At 49.9% G+C, this 22637-nt stretch overlaps 8 protein-coding genes across 8 annotated transcripts; 3 read left to right on the top strand and 5 right to left on the bottom strand.

Annotated features, from left to right (window-relative positions):
* Positions 1-535: 535 nt before the first annotated feature.
* TRUGW13939_02726 (uncharacterized protein) lies at positions 536-2799 on the bottom strand (the record flags this gene model as incomplete). The annotated part of the gene is made up of 4 exons (XM_035485914.1): positions 536-804; positions 856-1041; positions 1112-2681; positions 2749-2799. 4 exons carry the CDS (start codon positions 2797-2799, stop codon positions 536-538), a joined length of 2076 nt encoding a protein of 691 aa, XP_035341807.1.
* Positions 2800-3657: 858 nt separating this feature from the next.
* TRUGW13939_02725 (uncharacterized protein) lies at positions 3658-5736 on the bottom strand (the record flags this gene model as incomplete). Its single annotated transcript, XM_035485913.1, has 1 exon — positions 3658-5736. The coding sequence occupies one exon, from the start codon at positions 5734-5736 to the stop codon at positions 3658-3660; it is 2079 nt and encodes a 692-aa protein (XP_035341806.1).
* A 506-nt stretch (positions 5737-6242) lies between these two features.
* On the bottom strand, positions 6243-6563 carry TRUGW13939_02724 (uncharacterized protein; the record flags this gene model as incomplete). The annotated part of the gene is made up of 1 exon (XM_035485912.1): positions 6243-6563. One exon carries the CDS (start codon positions 6561-6563, stop codon positions 6243-6245), a length of 321 nt encoding a protein of 106 aa, XP_035341805.1.
* A 3175-nt stretch (positions 6564-9738) lies between these two features.
* Positions 9739-12174, bottom strand: TRUGW13939_02723 (uncharacterized protein; the record flags this gene model as incomplete). The annotated part of the gene is made up of 1 exon (XM_035485911.1): positions 9739-12174. One exon carries the CDS (start codon positions 12172-12174, stop codon positions 9739-9741), a length of 2436 nt encoding a protein of 811 aa, XP_035341804.1.
* A 525-nt stretch (positions 12175-12699) lies between these two features.
* Positions 12700-14669, top strand: TRUGW13939_02722 (uncharacterized protein; the record flags this gene model as incomplete). Its single annotated transcript, XM_035485910.1, has 2 exons — positions 12700-13363; positions 13423-14669. The coding sequence occupies 2 exons, from the start codon at positions 12700-12702 to the stop codon at positions 14667-14669; spliced, it is 1911 nt and encodes a 636-aa protein (XP_035341803.1).
* Positions 14670-15507: 838 nt separating this feature from the next.
* TRUGW13939_02721 (uncharacterized protein) lies at positions 15508-17427 on the top strand (the record flags this gene model as incomplete). Its single annotated transcript, XM_035485909.1, has 1 exon — positions 15508-17427. The coding sequence occupies one exon, from the start codon at positions 15508-15510 to the stop codon at positions 17425-17427; it is 1920 nt and encodes a 639-aa protein (XP_035341802.1).
* Positions 17428-17780: 353 nt separating this feature from the next.
* Positions 17781-20131, bottom strand: TRUGW13939_02720 (uncharacterized protein; the record flags this gene model as incomplete). Its single annotated transcript, XM_035485908.1, has 3 exons — positions 17781-18831; positions 19266-20018; positions 20085-20131. The coding sequence occupies 3 exons, from the start codon at positions 20129-20131 to the stop codon at positions 17781-17783; spliced, it is 1851 nt and encodes a 616-aa protein (XP_035341801.1).
* Positions 20132-20703: 572 nt separating this feature from the next.
* Positions 20704-22380, top strand: TRUGW13939_02719 (uncharacterized protein; the record flags this gene model as incomplete). The annotated part of the gene is made up of 3 exons (XM_035485907.1): positions 20704-21828; positions 21894-22029; positions 22100-22380. 3 exons carry the CDS (start codon positions 20704-20706, stop codon positions 22378-22380), a joined length of 1542 nt encoding a protein of 513 aa, XP_035341800.1.
* Positions 22381-22637: the final 257 nt, after the last annotated feature.

The following is a 22637-nucleotide window of genomic DNA, read 5'->3' as shown; positions in this document are numbered from 1 at the left end:
TGTCTGTTGCAGAGATTCCCTCTCCGTCTTTCCGCCAGCATTCGATTGGATTATTACTTTTTTTTTGGTTGCGTGATTGAGTGCATTTGATATTAAAGATACCATGTTCTAAAAAATAAGTGCGAAAAACTCGGAACATTCAGCACTGCACTGGGTGGAGTATGGTTTTTGAAAATGGGTATAACTAGGTACGAAGATAGATAGAGCGAGGTTCGGTATAAGTTCGGGTTTCTTTTTTGTTGCTGTTTCAAAACTGTCTTTATATATGGTGACGACTTATATAACTAATATATTTCTTTGGGTGATGATTAAATTATGTATGTGTTATACGCAGTCAACTAGTGTATATTGGTAATTGAATCAATATTAAGTATCAAGCCGAGTATGTAAAACCCAAGTCCCTTCCGTTTGCAACTCCGAGAACAGTATCCATATAATATAATCAATCAACCCATGAAATCAAATATACACTTGGCGAAGAGAAGTGCATAATAAACCCAAGAAGACCAGCCTCTCTTTTTTTTTTTCCCCCTATCTACCACGTCAAATTCCCAGTGCTCACTGCCGGACACACGCATTCAGCGCCAGAACCAACACCAACACCCGTTAACGAGCCAGTCTGAGAAGAAGAGGCAGCTGGTCCAGAACGACCCATGAGATTCATAATCAGCGCCGTCGCAAACGACGGGCCCGTCGGGTTCGCAGCCGTGTGGTTACCCGACAACAAGCCAAAACGCAGAATGACTTCTCCGGTGGTGACGATGATGGAGATGACGATTAGGATGATGATGATCCACGTTTGATCTGATTCGTTAGTTTCATAGAAGAAGAAAAAAAGGGGGGGCGAAGGCTTACGGGATTCGTTATTGTCGGCAATGGAATCAGAAAGGATCTCGGTCAGGTCGAGAAACACGCGGCAGCGCTCGTTGAGCACTTGGATGCGCGGCTTGATCTCGAGATACTCGCGCACGGCGATGTAGAGTGGGTATAGGGTTGGTTCGGATTCCCAGAAGAACGTGGGGACGTCGAGCATATTCGATGCTGTCTCGTTAGTACTTTCTTCTCTGAAAAAAAAAAAAAAAAAAGGAGGAAGAGGAAGAGGGAAACCTACAGAGATTCACCTCGACACGACTCTTAAACAGCCGGCCCAGGATACGAAAGACTTCGTCGCGCTTCATGCCGAGTTTGCCCGTCATGGCGAGCCGTCGCGGAATGTCCTTGGCCTCGGTCATCTCTTTGGACATGGCTTCTTCGAAGAAGCAGAGCTTGGTGCTCTGCGCGATGCCGTGCGAGATGGCCAGTTTGATCATGTGGTCTCCGGACCGCAGCGTGATCATGTCGTTGTACACGCGCGGTCGCGAGATCTGCGTCGAGTATTCAAAGTGGAATTCCTCCGTCTCAAAGTCTTCTTCTGGTAGTGGTAGTGTGGCCAGCGAGATGGATGGGCCTGCGGTGGTCACTGACGACGAAAAGGTGAGGTCGGCCAGGATATCCTTTTCCTGCCGCTCTGTGCAGTTCCAAAACACCACCACCCCGTAGCTAAACACAAACATCTCGGCGTAGTTGAAGACGTTGGGTGAGATGCGTCGCACCACCGGCTGCACCTTGTGGTGAGCCGGGTCCGACGACTCGTCTTGCTCTCCCCCCGGAGATGGCTGGTCACTCTCACTACTGCTGTCGGCATGTCGCTGCTGCTGCTCGTCTTCATGATGTCCGCCAGCTTCGTCTCCGCGCGGATTGTCTCCCCGGCCGCCCACCGAGTGCTCGTGTTCTTCAACATCGTATTCTTCATGATAGTCTCGTCGCTCGTTGCGCTCAATCTCTTCGTCCAAGACGATCTTCCCGCCCACGTCTTTCAAGACAGGGCTGCTTCGTATCCTGTAGCCGCCCCGGCCTGAAAGAAGAGGCAGATGGTAAGCCACATATAGACAGTCATCATAGAGCTTTGTTCTCGCCCCATGCCACTCCTTGACAAACGAAGCCGTTGCACCCATTTTGAAGCCCTGCGCTGTACAATATGCTGTGACACGCGGCAGCTTCTCTGCGCGTCGTGCCTTGGGCAGTCGTTCCGCATAACTCTTTGCTTTCTCGGGCGACACAAACCGCTGTCGCAGGGCCTCTTCCTCTGCCAGCAACGGCGCCAGATCATTATCCACCCCAAAATCCCCATGCAGTCTCTGCTGTGCGGCCAACTCGAGCCGCTGGCGCAAAGTGTCCGGGTCAAGGTTCCGCTCCTGCGCGAGTTTCTGAACAAGTTCCTCATCCACGGCTGCTGCCGCGAGTTCATCGTCCTCTGCGCCATCCCTGCCCGCCCTTCCTCCTCCTGCTCTTTCGTCTTCTTCCTCTTCTTTTGCTAATTCATCGGCATCTGTTTCCGGCAGTAGCACGAGTTTCTCGGTCACTTTGGTCGACCGCGGCGGCAGACGAGCTTGAGCGGCCAGGCGCCCAGCAGTCGTCGTCGCGGTAGTGCCGGGCACATTGGCTCCAGTCGTCAGGCCCGCCGAGGCTGAAAGACGAGAGCGAGGTCGCATTTGAGGGCGTTGCTGCGGCGGTCGCCGCTGTTGCATTGACGGCACGTCCGAAGCGTACTGCAAAACATTGTCGACGGTTATCAAACGCGTTGCTGGTTGCGCAGGGCGTCGGCCTGGCCGTTGGGGCTGCTGGTCGCGAGAATCGGTGACCTGATCGAGTCAATACTGTTAATTTTCCTTTCAAAATGAAAAATATATAAAAAAGACGGAAACTCACCAGCACGGTAGGATTCCTTCTTCCCGGCTCAGATCCCTTTTGTGGTGCCATTGTTTCTTGTTCTGATCATCTACAATCACCGACCGCCAAACAAAAAAATCACAGACAATTCCTCCCTGCCCAAATCCAATCCCATCAAATGTTTTTTCCAGCCCCGATCGTGGTATTTTCAACAATTCGTTGCGGTTCGTGGTCGCCTTTTTTGTTTTTGTAACTTGTCGCACGTTTGATTCTTGGGATGGTCCAATGATTGGTACGGGACATTTGCACGTTCTTAGTTCTGGTCCATGACGTCGAGACGCAGCTCGCCAAGGGAAAAAAAAATAACGTGACTTTCTCGTAACGACCTCGTAACAAATACGTAGTTACCGTACCCGTTATTTTACAGCCACGTGCTTAGACCCTAGACAGAAACGGTCAAGTCGGGCCGGAGAGGAGAAGAGAAGAGGGGGGGAATGATCTCCACTTGGATTGGGTCTTGTAACCGTCTGGGGTATCATTTCAATTTTCTTTAGATTGTCTCTTTACCACGTTGGGCTGGATGCAGGAGTGCAAGGATACTTGTTGGCTTGGAAGGGGAAAAAAAAAAAAAAAAAAAAAAAAACCGCACCGGCAAGCACGCTGCATGGCATATGGACAATGCAGAGCTAGTTGAGCTCTGTGTTACATTCTTACGTGGCTACCAGTCGAGAATTGTCTATGCAAGGGTGTTGATTGAACATCCAAATGATAACTAACTGTATGGGTGTATGCACATGGCTACAAGGTAGTCCATGATAATGCGTTATGTACAAGCGGGTATATTCAAGTCGTAAATGACTCGTAGACCAGGCCAACAAGGCTGTCTAATGCGCAAAAAAAACAATTCAATATGAAAACAAAATTCCAGCCAGGATAATGGTTATGGTATCACTGCAACCGTCGATCTTCAGCCCAGATATCCTTCTTCATTTGAAGAACCCGATTGTGCAGTTGCCTCAACCGAGTCAAGTCGGACGGGGTCGGGTCAGTCTGCTTCACAAGCGAGTCATGCAGAGTGCGGTACCTCGAGTACAGCTTCTTGAATTCCACAGACTTCTGCCGCAATTGCTGGCGAAGACTATCCCGGTTCAGTGGGGGTGAAGCACTGCCGGAACTGGTGCCGCTTGGTGAATGAAGTGGTCGCCGACGTTTGACATCGTCCCCATTCATACGACCAGCAGGCGTCGGCTCAGCAGGCGTCTTCCGTTTCAGTGCATTGGGTAGCGGTTTGACCACCCCATTCGGTCTAGCAGCCTCTTTCAATTTGGTGGTGGTCGCTGGTCGTGCCTTTGGCTGTCTCGATACTTGTGTCATGAGTGGCGATGAGCTGGATGAACTTGTCTGGCCCGAATTTTGCGTGGAATTGTCAAAGTCAGATGCATTAGTCGGGGGAGATGACGCTAATGGAGAAGGCTTCGTAGGCGATGTGGGTTTTGTCTGACGAGATGCCGGAAGCGCCTTTGACGACGTGCCGTTGGAACTGGCGGGGACTTTCTTGAGGTTACGCGGACGAGGTTCCATTGTGACTTGTGACTTGGCCACTGGTGAGCGGGCGGCAGTAGGTGTTTTGATCGCTGCAGGTTTGGTCTCTATTTTCGGTTTTGGTGCGGGTTTGCGGGCTTCTGTTGGTTGCTTCTTAGGAGGAGTGGGAGAAGGGGCAGAAATCGGAGCATCAGCCATATCGAGGTCCTCGTCGGAATCATGCACAAACTCTGCCGACTTGAATTTCCCATCTGGTTTCGCAGGAGCCTTTTTATCGGTTCTCTTGGTGACCCGCCCTGTAAGGGTCGAGTTGTTTGACTTGGCGGGGACACTCTTCTTTTTAGGTTGCGCAGTCTTTGTCGAAACCGCAGCTATTGCAGTCGGGGTCAATCTGCCATTGGTGCGGTCGGTCTCGTTGCCTGTCATGGTTTCGTCCCTGCCCGATTCCTTTGCTGTTTCCTCCGAGGCGTGTACTTTGATTTGCGGAGGCTGCGGCCCAGTTTGAAGCTTCAGTTTCGATTTACAGATTCCCTTGGCCCTTTCTTCCTTGGAATTGAGCAACTGCCAATGTTTGTCTGAAGCGGAAAGACGCTGTCGGTCGAAAGCGGAAATGGCCCTCTCAATTGCTGAATTCCGGTCTGACTCGTGGGGGAAGGGGAAGTTCCAAATATCGAGCTCTTTGTAAGACCTGTCCTTCAAGGTGTATGTGGGAGGATTATTCGATTTCACAGGGACTGCGTATTTGTTTGCTAGTTCCAGGCAGTCGTCCTGTGAGGAGCGAGTTGTCCGGGCGAGGTCTTTGATAGTAATGGGCTTGACAGCGAGGAGGTGCATAAACGGAACTTTCAAAGCATCAAGGCGGACTTTGCGTTTGTTTTGAGAAGGCGGAGATGAGGTCGGGGTTAGGGCGGGCACAGAGGCGGGTGACCGAATGCCTCCGAGGGAGGGGCTGTTGGGAAGTGAGCGGTTATTGAAGAAACGCTCCTTCTCGAGGTCGGTCTTGCTCAGCAGTCCTGCTTTGGTGTGAGACCGCTTGCCATCAGACTTGATATTCACCAGCTGTGTTTTCTTCGACTCCTTGCCCCGTTCAAGGGCATTCATGCTCAGCTCGAGAGTTGCCAAGGCTTCGTCGGCGCCAGCGGTGGCTTCTTTTGCTTTCTGGACTTCGAGGCTGTGGCTCAGGACGCCAGAGAAGTACAGGTTTTCCCGGTCAGAGGTATCCATTCGGTAGAGTTCGGATCGGTGGTGTTCGAGGGAGGCGTGGAAGGGCTGCGACTTGGAGCCGTAGAACAGGGTCTGGTGTTTGCCCAATTTCAGTCGGGCTTTCTGGTCATTTCGGAGGGAGTCGACCAGCTCGTCGACGGTGTCCTGGGCCAGGTTGAGACGCATAATCTGGGTTGGTTTCGAGAGGGGGTCTGGAGAGGCGTGGCCGGGCTGGTCTCCTCGCCAGAGAGACAGCCCGTTCTCGGGGATTTGCAGAGTCATAGCGGCTGATAAACGAAGAAATGAGTGTGAAGAGGATCCCCAATAGATTTCACACAAGAATCACGGCCACAATAGCAGGCAGGGATGGAGAGATGAGCTGCGGGATCAGCTGTGGAGGCGGATGGCGAACTGCAGCTCCATATAGATGATGGGCAGACGACCAAGGACAATGACGGGTGTGGACAGGAGCATCTCACTGGGGACAAAGAGCGAGACAAAGGGCGGTCTTGAGGGGGGAGAGGGAGAGAGAGAGAATAATCAGTGAGTTGAGAGAGAGACAAGAGAGACAGAGAGAGAGAGAGAGAGCTCTCGTTACGTCGTTGTTCGAGGAGGAAACAGCCAGCCAGGGTCGGCAGGGTACAGCCGGGGCGGGTGCGAGATGGCGTGTGAGCCAAGTGGGGAGCGTGTTGCGTATTACCACGCACTACTTACCGTACGCTATGGGGCCCTCCGGTACGGTGGTACCGCGCTGCGATTCGCGGCCGGGTCGGAAACTAGGCGTACGGCTAGTCAGCCGCGTATTCTACGCTAGTCGTTACGGGGTTAGCGCCGCTGACACGGGCGTCGGCGACGACGGAATTCCTGTGAGGGCTGTGGCTGGAAGGGCGTGAGGGAGTGCAGGTAACACAACCGCATTCCTCATCATCCTGCAGCTCTTTGCCTGTACCATACCGGACAATACCAGACGCCTCACGATGCGTGCGCCGAACAAAGCGCAGGCCGTGCGCTTTGTCCCAAGCACTGTCTCGTAACGGCTGCCACTGACTAATAATTGACTTTTGTTTCCGTCGATTAGAGTTGGCTTTTGTATCGGCAGTTCCTGCCATTATTATTGTCGTTATTTAATTATTATTATCATTATGATTAGTGACTGAATTCTGCGAGTACCCTCATAACTAGTGCCCTTGACCCCGACAGCCGGCTTCTCGACTTGTCTTCTTTCACTTGGTACCTAGTTTGTATAGTGCCGCTTTCGCCCGTCAGAACAATACAGATTACAGGCAGCATCGCCACCCGGGCCCCACCAGACTATGGGACTATTAATACAATTGTTACTCAGGTGAGCTGGGCGATGGACCTTGGCAAAGGACCTTGGCAAATTACTATGTTTAAAAAACAAAGAAAAAATAGAAAGGAGAAACAGAAGACTAATCATGATAATAATAACAATATTAATAATAACAACGCGACAAAGCAGCATTGGGTCACTAACAGTACCCTAAAATATTAACGACGTCAAAAGGTATTAAAAACCCGCACGTAATTACCGTACGTACCATGTCCTGATTCAGGGTACAGCATAACATGCCTTTCCATGTGTGGCAACCATTATTGTCTCGTTTTTTTTTTGTCGGAATGAGCCAAAAAAAGGCCGGTGTTTTTTTTTTTCCCTCCCCTTTGTTCCTGTCGCAGAAAACTGGGTTTGTTTGTTGGCATTGATGCCCGGTTGAAACAACAGACCGAACGTGGATGGCACATTCCATGTGTCGTCCACGTAACAGGTTCACAGAAACAATAGCACCTTCTCAAAAGGAGTGACTAAGCGCGCTTTTTTTCCAGGATTTTATCCTAGTACATCCTCTCAAGCAATAATCGAGAATAAACAAAAATCCATAATAATAATAAACATGATCGAGAATAATAAAGATAATAAATTGCGGAAACGGCGGGGCTAGCCGGGCCCACAACGGCCCCTTTTCTTGCCTTTGATAGGCCGGCGATCCGGCTGGTTCCTGGGACCTTCTTGATTGGTGTTATGGGACCCATATACTTCAGTATTTAGACAGACAAGTCAGCAGAGCATCGTGGTGTTGAAGATAAATACGAGGCAGTCAGTGATTATTACACGTGCCAGCACCCTCGTCTTTCCGACCTTCGGACCCGCGGAATGTCTGCTGCAGGTACCAAAAGCGTTCTCCGCCCCGGGTTCGACCAAGATATAAGTATATAACTGTCACACAGGGTAACGTCGCATTTAATATTCATCAAAGCCAAAACAAATGGTAGATGGATCTTGTGATGCATGACTTGCCGTAGTCGGTTTCCCAATTCGGGTTAGCTTTATTCAACTTATTATGATTGCGCGTATTATTTATACAAGTTACTTTCAACTTTTCAAGAATAAATCCGATGCTTTTTAATATTAATATGTAATCTACTCCGTAATTATTCCAGCAATACCATATTTCTCTGCTTCGGTGTGCCAACAAAGCCGATCGGACTCAAAATAATCCTCCAGGCTGGCTGACCAACACGATTCAAGCCTGAAGAATCGCTACTACTTGCTTGATCTGCAACTAGGCTGACCAACCCGGAGACCTAGTCCAGACTAGGCTCGGCGCCCATTAATATTACGGAGTTAACAGGCAGTGCTGTTTCCCTGGTGGCGAATATCAGGGCACAAGACCTGGGCTTGGTATGCAAGACCCTGTAAATATAAACGCATCAATAATATGTGTACGTATGCGCGTATATATATACGTTGGCATATGGAAGCTTCTCTATGCATACATTTTACACCATACAAATACAACTGTTGAGATCTAGAAGCCGCCCCGTTACATCAGCCGGTGCGCTGGCCCTCATTGGAGCCCCGATACCACAGGGCCTTGCCGCATGGGGAATACAGTACGCATGCCAACTTTCGGTGTGGTCGTTTTGACCCTGATGAACTGTGGTTTGCTCTGATCCAAGGTCTTGATCTGCCGTGGATAATCATGTTGCGTGCGCATTTAGCTACCGAGTACTAACTATGCGCTGACCGACTATGCTCTCAGTAAGGAGTGAACCTCCAGTCAGTGTCAACTAGTTAATACATATGCTTATCAACAGACAAATCATCTTGTCCCCACATTACTCTCTGTACAACAGACAACCAATTCAGATAATCCGAATCAACAACTCTGGGCAATTCCTACCGAGTATACCCCTCCGGACTTCCGCGGTCGGATGCAGTCTTTCTTTTCTTCTGAATATTATATCTGAACATACTTATTCTGTTATAGTGGCCATGACTTTTATTATTAATTCCACTTCTGCGACGGATGATCCGGTGTAATTTCGATCCAGCAATTGCCAGTTAGTCAGCTGTTCGAGTGGGGGCATGGATCAAGATGGATGAGGATGCATAATTCGCAATCCTTTTAGTTAGGGTAGTTGCCTAACAACGGTCTGATTAATCAATAATGAGAAATAGTGAATGATGAATAATTAGTAAGTATGGTGATTTTCTTGCTTTCAATATCTCGAGCTGATAATTCATCATCGAGTAAACACCGTAAGCTTCCGGTGGGTGAGTCGAGTTGACTGTAATAAAAAAATTATAACCTATGCCCCACTAGCTGTACTGTAATCTATTTTATATCCGATAACGACGAGCTCTACTACTTAGTGCCGTTACAATACACAACAGCGAGAAACTAGAAACTCTAGAGTTTCATTTGTTACATTATTACTATTGTTCTTTGGTTCCTCAAAAGGTTATTTCTCACTGTTTCGACTCGGTATTGATTTTAATTATTTAAATTACCCCATCCTCCCCCGCTTTTGTCGTTGCGACTTGCTCCGATCGGAGTTTCAGAACGAACAAGTTCAATCTTGACTCGTATTATTCGGCGAGATCCATTTGCCGATTAATTTAATTGGTTTTGTATGTACTAACTACGCAGTGATAATATTCAGAAAGCTCGATCGGTGCAGACAATATCTCCGGGGATCGGCTACTCCGCCTCTCTATAAAGATTAGATATGATCAACGTAATTAGTGAAGATCAACTATTTAGTGCTGCCACTCCTGCTTTGGATGTGCACTGCTTAATATCAATTTGATGGCTTTTTTTAATGAAAATACTTGTTTATCTATAAAATGATCTTTACACAATATAAAAAGATTAAAAGTTATATTAAAGCCGGGAAATACGGCGATCTTACCGTGCTCTTGTCTTCCGTAATGTTACTACCATATTCACGATCATGGGTTATAGAGACGTGGCTGCGAAGAAATCAAAAGACAAGACCTTGGCTCGATAGGAAACCATCCTCTTGCCTCTTGTACAAGTCGAGCGATTGAAAGAGCACCTTTGAGATCGCCCCTGCAATCCCCGACTTCGCACCCAGGAAGCGGAGTGCCCTAACACAGCTCTCGCCATGTGCAATGCTCATCCGAAGCATCTCCCTCTCCTGGCCCAAGACGGACCACCCGAGCTTCCGCAGCTTGTCCTCTGCCTCGGTCAGGTGGAAGATGGCAGCTTTTGTAAAGGCTCGAATGAGAAGAACCGTCCAGGGCTCCGTCAGAAGCGGGCTCTCGTTAACGGCAAAGTGGAAGTCGGGCAGTTGCGTCTTCGTCATGTCTGCAGGCGGCGTGGTAGCAACTGCGAGGTCGGCCAGCTCAATAGAGCTTGTCCTTCTCATCGTCATTGCCATATCGGTGTCGACACGCTCTGCGTTGCCGAGGCCAAGTCCGTTATCGTCCACAAAGTCAATCAGGTCGGCGAGCATGAGACAGCCCAGATGCCAGGGGATAGCAATGCATAGAAACCAGCTTTTGATACGCGGAGGTATCGAGTCATAGTTGCTAGTCAGATCGCGGAAGAAAACGCCATGCGTTTTCCCCCAGTAGTGGTATACCGATATCGTGGTATTGATAATCTCTTCGATAACGTGGCCGTGCTCGGACCTTCTCAGCGCATTTTGAAGATACGAAATGTGCCGAAAGAGCAGCACTTTGACAGCTGCTGATCTGGAAATGGCCCTGGTCGCGGCCTCGTATGGACAAGGCCAGTATAGTTGCAAAGGCTTCTCGGGATCGTCCTGTGCGTAAAGGTCGAGTTTCCATCGCCTACTCAGGATTGATATTTGGGTATGATCGCTTGCCTCTTCCTGCGCGGCATCGTGTCGGCATTCCTCGTCGGATATGACGACTGGACGCTTGTTCATGGATGCAGAGAGGGTGTCGAACATGACAGCGAGCCAGTATAAGAGGCCAACCGTCTGTCTGTGCTCGCTACTGAATTGTTGAGGTGCTTTCTCGTCGCGCGCGGTACTATTACTGAAAGTGCGCATGGTTTCTTGGAAGCCTGCCTCGCGCGCTTCATATCGAAACTTGAGCGCGTTGATTTTGCGGGCTGCTCGCTCCATGAATACCGGCGGTCCGCTCTGGACAATGATATCCATCACCCGCGGTAATATTGAAGACTTTACGCTTCTGTCCCGATTCTCTGTTGCACGACCATCAAATTCGTGGCTTGGCCCTGGCTTCAGGACCAGACCGAATATCAGTTCGGCAAATACCACCCTGTAGCATTCCAAATCCGACACATCATGAAGGGCCTTCTTTGCCTGCTCCCATATCGTTTGCTGAAAGGTTCGCTCAAACTCGTCACCAAACATAGCATCTTCAGTCTCATTTTCCCACGTGTTGCGGTCTCCTTGGCGCCATTGCGTGGCAAAGGCAATGATAACCAAGTCGAGGGCCTTTGACGCCGCTTTGTTTTCCGAGGCTGTGAGGCTGATCAGTTTGGCCGACTGAGCGACAAGGTCGAGCTGTTTGACGCGGCGATACATCCGATTCGACCACACTCCGCCCCATTCCATCCGACTATTCCGTGTTGTTCCTGGATTCTGGATAGAGACAAGCTCGTCGTGCCGCCTGCTCCGCATCTTGTATGGGCACGTATCCTCCGCCAGCCAGCAACCTAGATTATTCTCCAGAACGTCGTGGTATATTCGCAATAGGCTTTGCGAGATGAGCGTTTTGTTCGTTTTTGTCATGGCAGCGTGGTCTGCATCGAATGGGGAGAGCGACATGTCGGAATACTCTTGCAAGCTTCCAGAGTCTCTGCTCCCCCTCCACTGTTTCCTTTTTCTGTCCTCCCAAGGTGCGGATATGGAGCTGCGATGCATAGAAAAGACCTGAGAAAGATCCGAAATTGGACTGCAGTCGGTCATTGCTGGATCCATAAAGCAGTCCAAACCACCGTATTGAATCTGGTCCAGATCCTGGTCTCCGTAACTTGCTTCTCTCAGGTTCGTAGAGCCTGTAGAAGGAGGGGCGATAGAGTCGTAGGGCGATGTGGTAAACGGAGCGTCCCAACCGATGCCATCGCTGCTGTGGGAGGGTGGTGGTGGCTGGAAGAATTGTGTCACAGAATCCAAGTCCGGAACTATAGTTGTACCAAAAAATGAGTTCGGGCTTTCATTATCTTGAAATCGCTGCCTCTTTCTCTGGGGCAGTCCATTCTCTTGCCTGTCCCCGGGCTGATAAACCTGCGCCCATCGGGGGTTTAAACTGCATCTTTTCTTCGTTCTGAGGCAGTAGGAACAGGAAACCAACACATTGGAGTCCTTGGCACCCAATGAAGAATTCACGAGATAGCCATCGCAGGCCTTTTTGGACTTTCTGCACTCCTCACAGGAGAGGTTCTGGCGCCTTTTCTCCATAATTAACGAAGTGGGCGCACAACAAGGGTAGGTGAAAACTGCTTTTTCTCCCTTTGCATTTCAAAACCAACCCCGAATGCGGGGGTGGCCAACAGCCCCCGCGGGGGTTCCTGCCTAGTTCTCCACAACTCTGCACCCTGTTCTTGGGGGCATTTTGACTTCTCCTTGTATAGAGGCCACTTCCTCTTTACAATTAATTGTTGACAGGGAAGAATTACGGAGTATGTCGGTCGAGTTAATCAACCAAGTTCCCGTCGACCGAAAATAGGAAGAGAGAAACAAAATGAGCCTCTGCGATAAAACAATCCGGGGTTCTTCCCATCGCCCGGAAGATCCCCTGAACCTTGAACCCATCTGGATCGGCTCCGCTCATATGCAGTCGGAACCGGAATACCGGGGGGATGGGGTTAGTACAATGGTTTGATGCCATCGTGTTTTCTCACAAAACAGGCTATAAAATGAACATCGCTTCCCAGATTGTTGAACCTGGAGCTCATGCCCAATTTCTCTGAACCACCATCCATCATGGCTGCTACAATTGCTGAACAACCAATTCCCTCTCACATGAGACCGGTTCCTGGGTCTTTCAATATCCCCGTGGCAAAGTTCCCTCCTGTGGTCAAGCCTGCATCCACTACCAACCCGGGCGAGGCCGCCTCGAAGCTGGTGGATACATTTAATCACGCCCTCGAAAAGAAGGACTTTACCACTATCTCAAATCTCTTCGTCGAAGGTGGCTACTGGCGCGACCACCTCGCACTTACGTGGGTCTTTCGCACTGCCTCGACTCCACCAGCCATCCTTGACTTTCTTCAAGGCTCTTCACAGTCTAGAGATGGCTTCCGTCTCAGGAAGATAGCACTTGACACCAGCACCGCTGTTCGAGCCCCGAAGATTACCCCGCTAGATCCGGCGGGGGAAGTGTTGGGGATACAGTTCTTTATCACAGTAGAAACTGTCATCGGCAGTGGCACTGGCCTTGTTAGCCTGGTGGAGCAAGAGGGCACGTGGAAGATTTTCACGCTATACACGAGGCTTGAGGAGCTCCGCGGTCACGAAGAAGCACTCAATGGGCGACGGGTCCCAGGCGTGCAACATGGAGGGAGACCCGGCCGGAAGAACTGGGCAGAGAGAAGGCAAGCAGAATCCGACTTTTCTTCTTCAGACGAGCCAGCCGTCGTCATTATTGGTAAGTTACCGCTATTCTATTGTTAAGAAGAGCGATCAAAATCTTACATTTCATTATAGGCGGTGGCCAAGCCGGCCTCACGGCCGCCGCTCGCCTCAAGATGCTCGGCGTTGAGACGCTCGTGGTCGACCAAAATGAGCGCGTGGGCGATAACTGGCGAAAGCGTTATCACCAACTCGTCCTTCACGACCCCATCTGGTACGACCACATGCCGTATCTGGAGTTCCCCGCGCATTGGCCCATTTTCACGCCCAAGGATAAACTGGCCGAATTCTTTGAGGCGTACACCAAGCTCCTCGAACTCAACGTGTGGACTCGCACAGAGCTCGTCCACACGCATTGGGACGAAGCCGCGCAATCGTGGAAGGTCATTTTGAATCGCAAGCGGGCGGATGGGACCAGTGAGATCCGCACGTTTCGACCCCGACATATCATCCAGGCCACGGGCCACTCAGGCAAGAAAAACCAGCCGGTACTGAAAAACATTGAGAACTTCACGGGCGACCGAATTTGCCATTCTTCGGAATTTCCAGGCGCCCGGAAAGATGCACAAGGCAAAAAGGCCGTCATTGTGGGCTCTTGCAACTCCGCGAGCGATATTGCTCAGGACTACCTCGAAAAGGGCTACGACGTAACCATGGTGCAGCGCTCAAGCACGCATGTAGTGTCATCCAAGGCCATTACCGACATCGCCTTCAAGGGTCTCTACGAAGAGAATGGTCCACCCGTGGGCGACGCAGACATTCTGCTTCACGGGTTGCCCACGCCCGTCCTCAAAGCCCGCCAAGTAGGCTTGACGAAGAAGACACGCGAGCACGACCAGGTAATCCTCGACGGGCTGAAGCGTGCAGGCTTCAACGTCGATATGGGCCCAGATGACGGCGGTCTTCTGATCAAGTATTTCCAGCGGGGTGGCGGATATTACATCGACGTGGGAGCGTGCCAGCTCATCGTCGACGGCAAGATCAAGATTAAGCAGGGACAGGAGATCGAAGAAGTACTACCGCGGGGCCTGCGTTTCGCCGACGGTACTGAGATTGAGGCAGACGAGATCATCCTAGCCACGGGCTACCAGAACATGCGGACGCAGACGCGCCTAATGTTTGGCGATGCGGTGGCCGACAAGGTCAGCGACGTATGGGGGTTCAACGAGGAGGGAGAGATGCGAACAATTTGGCAGAAGAGCGGACATCCGGGCTTCTGGTTCCATGGCGGAAACCTCGCAATGTGTCGGTACTTTTCCAAGCCTCTGGCCTTGCAGATCAAGGGTCTTGAGGAGGGATTGTATCAATATGGAGAGATTTAGAATTGGGTGCGTTAGAATATTAGATTTAAATGATATAGCTTCAACTTAACAATAAACTACATCCAATGTCAGTTGATTTGTTCCATTTCAGTAACTAACCCCCTACATGTATACAAAGTTAGAGATCAGTCAGTTAGAAATATATTCGCCTTCAACGAATAACACCTCCATACGATTCTGCCATAGCTAGATAATTCTACTAATATACTCAAAGGGGCCAATTGATATCAATTGATATCACAGCCATTATAGGGAATAAAACAAAAGAAGGGATGAGGCATAGCAAAGCGGTAAACGGCAGTCAATGCTAGCGTCAGACATGCCTATGACAAATCCCTCCTACGTGGTACGTACTCCACATACCCCCAATTCGGGTCCGACTCTAGCGTGCCGATCCCCGACCCACACGATCGGAGCCGATCCATGTGGGTCATAGTCTAACCTTAATCGGGAAGCCCTACAGCATTTGTATAAGAAGCCAACTTGCCGGCCCAAGGGAGATGACCATTCGGTGCTCTCAGTAGCAATTCACATGGCCCACTACCATTACTCCAGGTAGTAAAGGTAGCAGGAACGCTGGATACAGAAAGACGCATATCTGGGGAAGCACAATACGTAGCATAAAGCTATCAGTACCCCACATTCGGATACCCGTTGTATACGCTTATCTTCAGGGACATTGAGCATGACATGGCTACCTTCCTGACCACCTCAGGTAACGGCTATGGCGCACTTGGAAAAGCCTGGCATTCGTGCCGCCAAGGCCTGCAAACGATGCAGCCAGCGCAAAGTTAAATGCGATGCAATGAAGAATGGGCTGCCCTGTAGCCGTTGCCGCATGGACAACCACGATCATTGTGTCTTGATTTCCTCTCGACGAGGCACCTATGATCGCAAGGCCTTTCGAAAAGGCTCCTCTAATTCCGACAAGGAGTCTCCAAACCATCAGAAAGTCAAGCAACAGGAGCAGTGCAAGGCACATATTACCATGCAAGGCAGTGCTTCGAATATCGATTTCTCCCCATCCGAGACTTCGCAGAATGCCCCCATAAACCCCACTATCAGAACCGCATCAAATACCAGCAATGCTCCGGAAACCCGGTCAGTCACTGCCCAGTTTGAAGACTATCTGGCTTGGCAGACTGAAAGAAATCAGAGGCAACATAAACCAATCCTCCTTGGGGAGCCGTCCCCGTTGACTTTTGCTCTGGAAGACTCACCGCAGAAATCAAGTCCTTCACTTCATGCTGCCAGTGAGCATATTCGAGACAGTTCAAATCTCGAAGTCATTCGACAGGACATCCATCCACCACATCTAGACGCAGCGGATATCGCGTACCTCGAATCTAAGGGGTGCTTTACCTTGCCCCCGGAACGAATGCTAAGTGATCTATTAAAGGCCTACTTTACTCGTTTCCATCCACTCTACTCGATCGTGAATACGCAAGAGGTTGAAAACTGCCACCGAGAGAAAAGGCTTCCTTGGATTTTGCTGCACACCATCTGCTTTATCGGGGCTACCTTTTGTGATCTGGCCGTGATCCATCGGTCTGAATTCGCATCGAGGCTGGACGCCCGTCGCTACTTCTATCATAAGGCGACGGCTTTGTTCAACATTGGCTACGATCGGGACAAGTTCATCCTTCTTCAGGCCACGATTATGCTCAGCTTCTGGGGGCCTGAAATGCAGAGCTACTGGAATTCGTGTTCATGGGTTGGGTTCGCTGTTACCTTTGCCATCTCGCTAGGCATTCATCGCCCAGTTGCTTCGTCAAATGTGCCTCATACACACAAAAGCCTCTTGCGAAGACTCTGGTGGACACTAGTTGTTCGTGACTCGTGTTGCTCGGTGCTCCTTGGTCGGCCTTTTCAGATCAATCTGAGTCAGAGTGACACTGGGATGCTAACCGCAGACGACTTCACCCACGAGAGCCCAGAGAGTGCATTCTACCAAACCCAGGTCTCAAGGCTGTCGAAAATTCTACGAGACATTATGCAAGTTCGCGTAGGGCCAGCAAATCATGATCTCACCCGGGAGACTGTCCATTCGCAACTAGATGAGTGGCATCTGGACTTTCGACTCTCGCTCAATCAATGGACCGGCGATGTGTCGCCTCCTTTCGCATGTTCTACGGGACTAGAGCTCCTATACCACTATTATATAATCCTTCTATACATCGATAGTCCGTCCTTCAGCCAGCCGGGACCCATCCAACAGGACCTCGTCTATTTTTCCGCTAGAACCATCTCTTCAAACGCCATCACCCTCTTGACTAAAACAACTGTTTGCGCGCTCCCCCATGAGTTATTTGTCGGATTCTTTGTCGCTGGTATTGTCCTCTACCGCCTAATGGAGCACGCGGAGGACTCCGTCGCCCAGATGGCACAGGCCAGCCTGGATAATTGTCGGGTCATACTAAATGAGATCCAGGAAGCGTGGGGTCCGGGTCACTGGGCAATGCAAGTATTCGATTTTCTTTGTCTAAATCGCAATGAAAATACCAGATCGCCTACCAATACTGGTGATATACAGCAAGATAGATCAGCCCCTGGCCATCGATTAGACTTGCTAGGAAGAGGAAGCGAGGACCGCGGCGCGTTTGGTCATCTAGACGATAATGATATTCTGTTAGGTTCGAACTGGGACCCGATGATTCGTGAAGATTTCACGGAAGACATGGAAAACCACTTGTTTTTACCGAACATTTTGCCGTTGAATGCGGACGGGTGGTCTTTTTTTCAACCCCATATGTATTAGAGTTACAGAAATTCTGCGAATATCAGTCATGCTTTATTTCTTAAAGGGAGACACCCCGGGGGTAATTAATGGGAATCTCGCTAGGGGGTACACTGTTTGTAGATAATAAATACCTCTTTACCTTCTCCACAATTTACAACAGGAACATCCGTCAGTCCTAACATAACAACGACTGTCGAGGGGAAGCGACTAATACAACTGATATAAGCACGGCTAAAAGAACATTCTCCACAGAAACAGTGGCAAAGGTAGCTCACTTCCGCTCATTGACGAGGCCAGTAACTACATCACAGCTGTACAGTTAGATATGTAATGGGCTCAATATACATGAATTGACTTCTCGCTTAACACAATTAATCCTCTAAATCTCTGTTCGCCTGAACAAGTATCTTGACATGCTTGGTCTTGTTGTTTATCAGCTCCTGAAATCCATCTTCGATGATATTCGCAAGAGGCACGACAGACGAAATCAGTTTTTCCGCCGGGATTGTCCCTGAAGCCAAAAGTTCCAAAACACCTTGGAAATCCTCCGATGTATAGGATATACCGCCAGTCATTTTCTTCTCCGTGAGCACAAGGTCATTTATGTTCACTTGTAGTCGCTTCTCATGCACTGCAACATTGAAGATAACCCCTCCTGGCATTACAGCTGCAATAGCAGTATCAAGAGTGGCTTGAAGACCAGATGCTTCATAAGAGATGTCAACACCCTCGCCTGTCAGCTCCCGCACTGTTGCCATCACTGGATCAGGAGTATCGGCGCTTCCACCCATGGGGTTCACCACCTTGTCAGCCCCTAACTGCTGGGCGTACTGCATTCTCATCGAAGACACCTCGCTAACAATAACTTTCCCGGCCCCCTTGGCCTTCAATATCATTAACAGCGCAAGTCCAATTGGACCAGCACCAAGGATCAAAACATTCTGACCCTTGACAAAGCCTGATACGCGCACCATATGCCAAGCGACAGCCAGAGGTTCGGCCAGTGCCGCCAGCTTCAGAGGTACGTTTTCGGGAACGGGCATAATATTAGCTTGATGCACCGTGATCTCGTTGGCAAATCCACCGCCCGGAGCACTCAGTCCATAAAAGGTAGCCTGGCTGCACGTGTTGGGACGACCGGCTTGACACGAGACACAGGGGTCCGTCCCATACTGAGAATCACCAAGCGAAGGGTTAACAACGACTTTCTGGCCAAGAGACAGGCCCTTGACATTTTCACCGAGCTCAGAAATTGTGCCGGACATCTCATGGCCCAACACAATAGGTAGGGATGCTCCAGTGTGGGGATGCGTTTGCTGCGGTTTCGGGGCCAATATGGGACCCCCGAGGTATTCATGAATGTCGGTACCACAAATCCCACAATATGCCACTTGGACTCGCACTTCGTGAGAGCGGCATTTCCTTTTCTTGATATTAGCTATATCCTCATTAAGCATTGAGAAAGGACAATGTACGGAACAGGTATTCTGTCGAGCTGGATGACGCCTTGACTGTGGAAACGAAGAGCTTGCATTGTGGTGGAATGTTGATTGTATGTATCAATTGATGATTTCGGTAGCTTCACCCGTTCGCCCTCTTAATTTATATCAATATTTTTGGAGGGGTGTTGAAAAGGTCATGCGAAATCCGACCGAGGGCATATAACCGAGCGCCCGTCTTATATGAAGGTTGAAACCCAAATCAAACCGAATTCTGGTTCTGTGGAGTACATGAGTCTACCCCGCATGGTTTTTACTGCCATACAATTTACCCCAAGTCAAATAAATCAATCATGACGAACATAGTACGTATTTCGTAGAACCTCTTAGGTGAAAACAATCCCCCCGTCAACCAACATCGTCTGCCCCGTCACATAATCCGAGTCCTTACTAGCCAAGAAGCCACCAACAAGTCCAGCCACATCCTCCGGAGTCCCCGTTCTTCCCAGCGCAATATCCTTGCTGTACAACTTGAGACTCTCCCCTTTCGCTCTCCCTTCGACCTGTCCTATTGCCTCGTCCAGCTCGTCCCACATCGCAGTGCCCACAATCCCCGGCGCATAGGCGTTCACCGTGATCTTATGCCTCGCCATCTCTGCCGCCAAAGAATGCGTGAGCCCTCTGACTGCGAACTTACTCGCAGAGTAAATCCCCAGTGTAGGCAGGCCCTTGAATCCAGCAATCGACGCGCACCCGACAATCTTATACCGGTTGATACCCGCACATGTCTCGGGATCACCCTGCCGTATCATCTGCCGAGCGGCCTGCGAGTAGCAATTAAATGTCCCTTTGAAATTCACGTTGAAAATGCTGTCGATGTCTTCTTCAGTTACGGAGAGAATGGGTTGCGCCGGGGCGATGCCGGCATTGGCAATCATGAGCGTAAGAGGACCGAGCCGGGACACCGTTTCGGTGACCATGTCGGTGACCTGTGCGGAAGAACTCACATCTGCAGTGATACCGATTGCACGAGGTTGTTTACTGGAAACACTCGGTGTGGTTTTGTTGATTTCGTTGACGAGCGCGTTGATTTCGGCAGAGGCGCTGGGGATATCATTGATGCAGACCGAGTAGCCTTCCCGGGCGAGACGGAGAGCTATTGCTCTTCCTCTATTAATTCAGTAAACTAATTTTATTCTCCATGGGCGTGATCCGTTAGTACTAGTGGTCACTCACATTCCGCGCGCTGATCCGGTCACGATAGCAGTAAGGTTGGATGCCATATTTTGGCCGCGATTATCATAGTTTCGCCTCCGCTCTCCGGTCGTCAGGAGGCCATTTATGTATTCCTTTCCTCCGGCTCTTACGCTTCTTGTCGATCCTGGCCACTCGTGCGTGGACCGCATGGCTGTTGTAACCCGAAATCATATCCCCGCGGCTACTTGCCCCCGTCGATCCACCATCATAGCTTGGGAAAGATCGGCTAAATCCAGAGCTCCCACTTTTGGTATTTCGTCGAATCATGTCTGAAACATTTTACTACCCCATGGGGGTCACCATCATATACAGCGGGGAAAATTCGGGGGATTGGCTGGCTCAATATTGAGACTAGTAGCTTCTCAACAGAAATAATGGCTAGAAGGTTATATGCCCCTACGCTTAGGGAAACCCGTGTGGTAGTTCAGTGGTGAATTGAGTTTAACGGTAGATCCATGTTCCCATTCAATGTGAATACTTTCCATATTCAGTATAGACTGGCTTGTTTTCCCCAGTATCTCACTAGGGGTAGGGTATAAAGAGTCCGGTAGTTGCATTCTGTATACGATTATGCCTTTATCCAAACAACTTCCTAATAATGCTTTCTAATCTACAACCACGAGGCCGCCGCCTCACTATGGGCATCACTGTCTCCTGCGGGATGGCCTTTATGCTTTTCGGGTACGACCAAGGAGTTTTCGGCGGCATTTTGTCCTGTCAATCCTTCCAGGCCACCTTTGACAACCCGGACACCACAGTCCAAGGACAAATGACCTCGTCCTATGTCCTAGGCTCTGTGTTTGGGGCTATTATTGCCATGTTCGCCGGCGATATTTTCGGTCGACGACGGTCTATCGCCCTAGCCTGCTTCTTCTGCCTCTTTGGGGGCCTCCTCCAAGCGACCTCCTACACAATGCCCCATATGATCATCGGACGCATAGTTGCCGGGCTTGGGGTTGGAATTAACACTACCACCGTCCCCATGTGGCAGAGCGAGACCTGCAAGCCAGAATACCGCGGCAAGCTGATATCCCTCCAACTCACCCATCTCGTCATGGGCTATGTGCTTGCGAATTGGATCAATTTTGGCTTCACCTATATCTCTACTGAGTCAATTAGCTGGCGCTTCCCCCTGGCATTCCAATGCGTGCTGGCCATTCTCACTGTCGTCTGGATTCCCTTCATGGTGGAATCGCCTCGCTGGCTCTGTCTCCGGGGCCGTCCTACTTCCGAGATTCAAGACGTGATCGTCCGTCTGTTAGACAAAGAACCCCATGACGAGCAGGTTATAGATATGCTCCAGACCATCCAAAATATGGTGGCGCACGAGGCCGAAACACAGGGCGCGGGCTTGCGCGATATCTTCCACAATGGACCGCAGCAGACTTTCCGCCGGATTCTCCTCGGCGCCGGTGTCAATTTCATGCAGCAATTCGGAGGCGTAAATGTGGTCGCCTATTACCTGCCTGTCGTGCTGAAGCGCTCCTTTGGGTTCAGTGATCGGATGGCACTGATCCTATCGGCGGTAGACTCCATGCAATGGATGTTTTGGACGGGCATGTCGACGTTCGTGATTGAGAGAATCGGTCGCAGACGCCTGTTGATCTTTGGCGCGGCCGGTCAGTCACTCTGCTTTGGCATGGCTGCTTTGGGGCTGGGGATTAACACAAAGGCACTCAATGGCGTTGCCGTGGCTTTTCTCTTCCTCTACTATTTCTTCTTCGTCAGTTTTTACTCATCCTCCCCAGTTTCCGGTCTTCTTTCTAATTTGATGCTTCGGTACATTAGGGACTCTCCTTCCTCGCCATTCCCTTCATGTATCCATCGGAGATCAACTCCCACCGTACACGCAACCTGGGAAGCGCGATTGCAATGGTGACTAACTGGTGTGGAGTTTATGCGATTGTATCAGTTACTCCTGTCGGTACGTCTCTACTTCATACCTTGTATCCGTTTTTTTTTATATCCGAATAATGTGTTTAACGTTCAATTAGGCATTGAGAATCTTGGATGGAAGTTCTACCTCATCTTCGCCATTATCAACCTGGTCTGGGTGCCCGTCTGTTGGTACTTTTATGTTGAGACAGCAGGGTTGTCGCTGGAAGAAGTAGACAGACTGTTCGAGATCAAATACGAGAGTGGTAACGGGATGACCTACCGTGAGGCTGCTCTGAAGGCCAAGGAAGAGACAAGGGAAGATCGTGAAGACAGAAATGCTTCGCTGGGTGATAAGGAGAGCAAGCATGAGTCGGAGTTTGCGGATGGTGAGGCATAGGATAATGTGTTCTTTGGAGTAACGAATTAAGGCACACAGATAATCAGGGGTGGGTATTGTTATTGTACTGATGATGTGGTGTTATGGTCTCATATAAAACGAGAAGGGGACATCAAAGGATCACGTTAGATTACAGTATATAATCTATATTATTCTATACCTTCAACAGGATCAAATAACACTGGTAACATTGGTAATACAACCAAAGGTCAAGGTGGCCCTGTATGCAGGGAGTAGCGGGGGTCCTTGAGAAGAAG

This window comes from Talaromyces rugulosus, chromosome II (genome assembly GCF_013368755.1).
Source record: "Talaromyces rugulosus chromosome II, complete sequence".
NCBI classification, from domain to species: domain Eukaryota; kingdom Fungi; phylum Ascomycota; class Eurotiomycetes; order Eurotiales; family Trichocomaceae; genus Talaromyces; species Talaromyces rugulosus.
The sequence above is the reverse complement of the archived record's forward strand: the minus strand, read 5'-3'. Positions and strand labels throughout refer to the sequence as shown.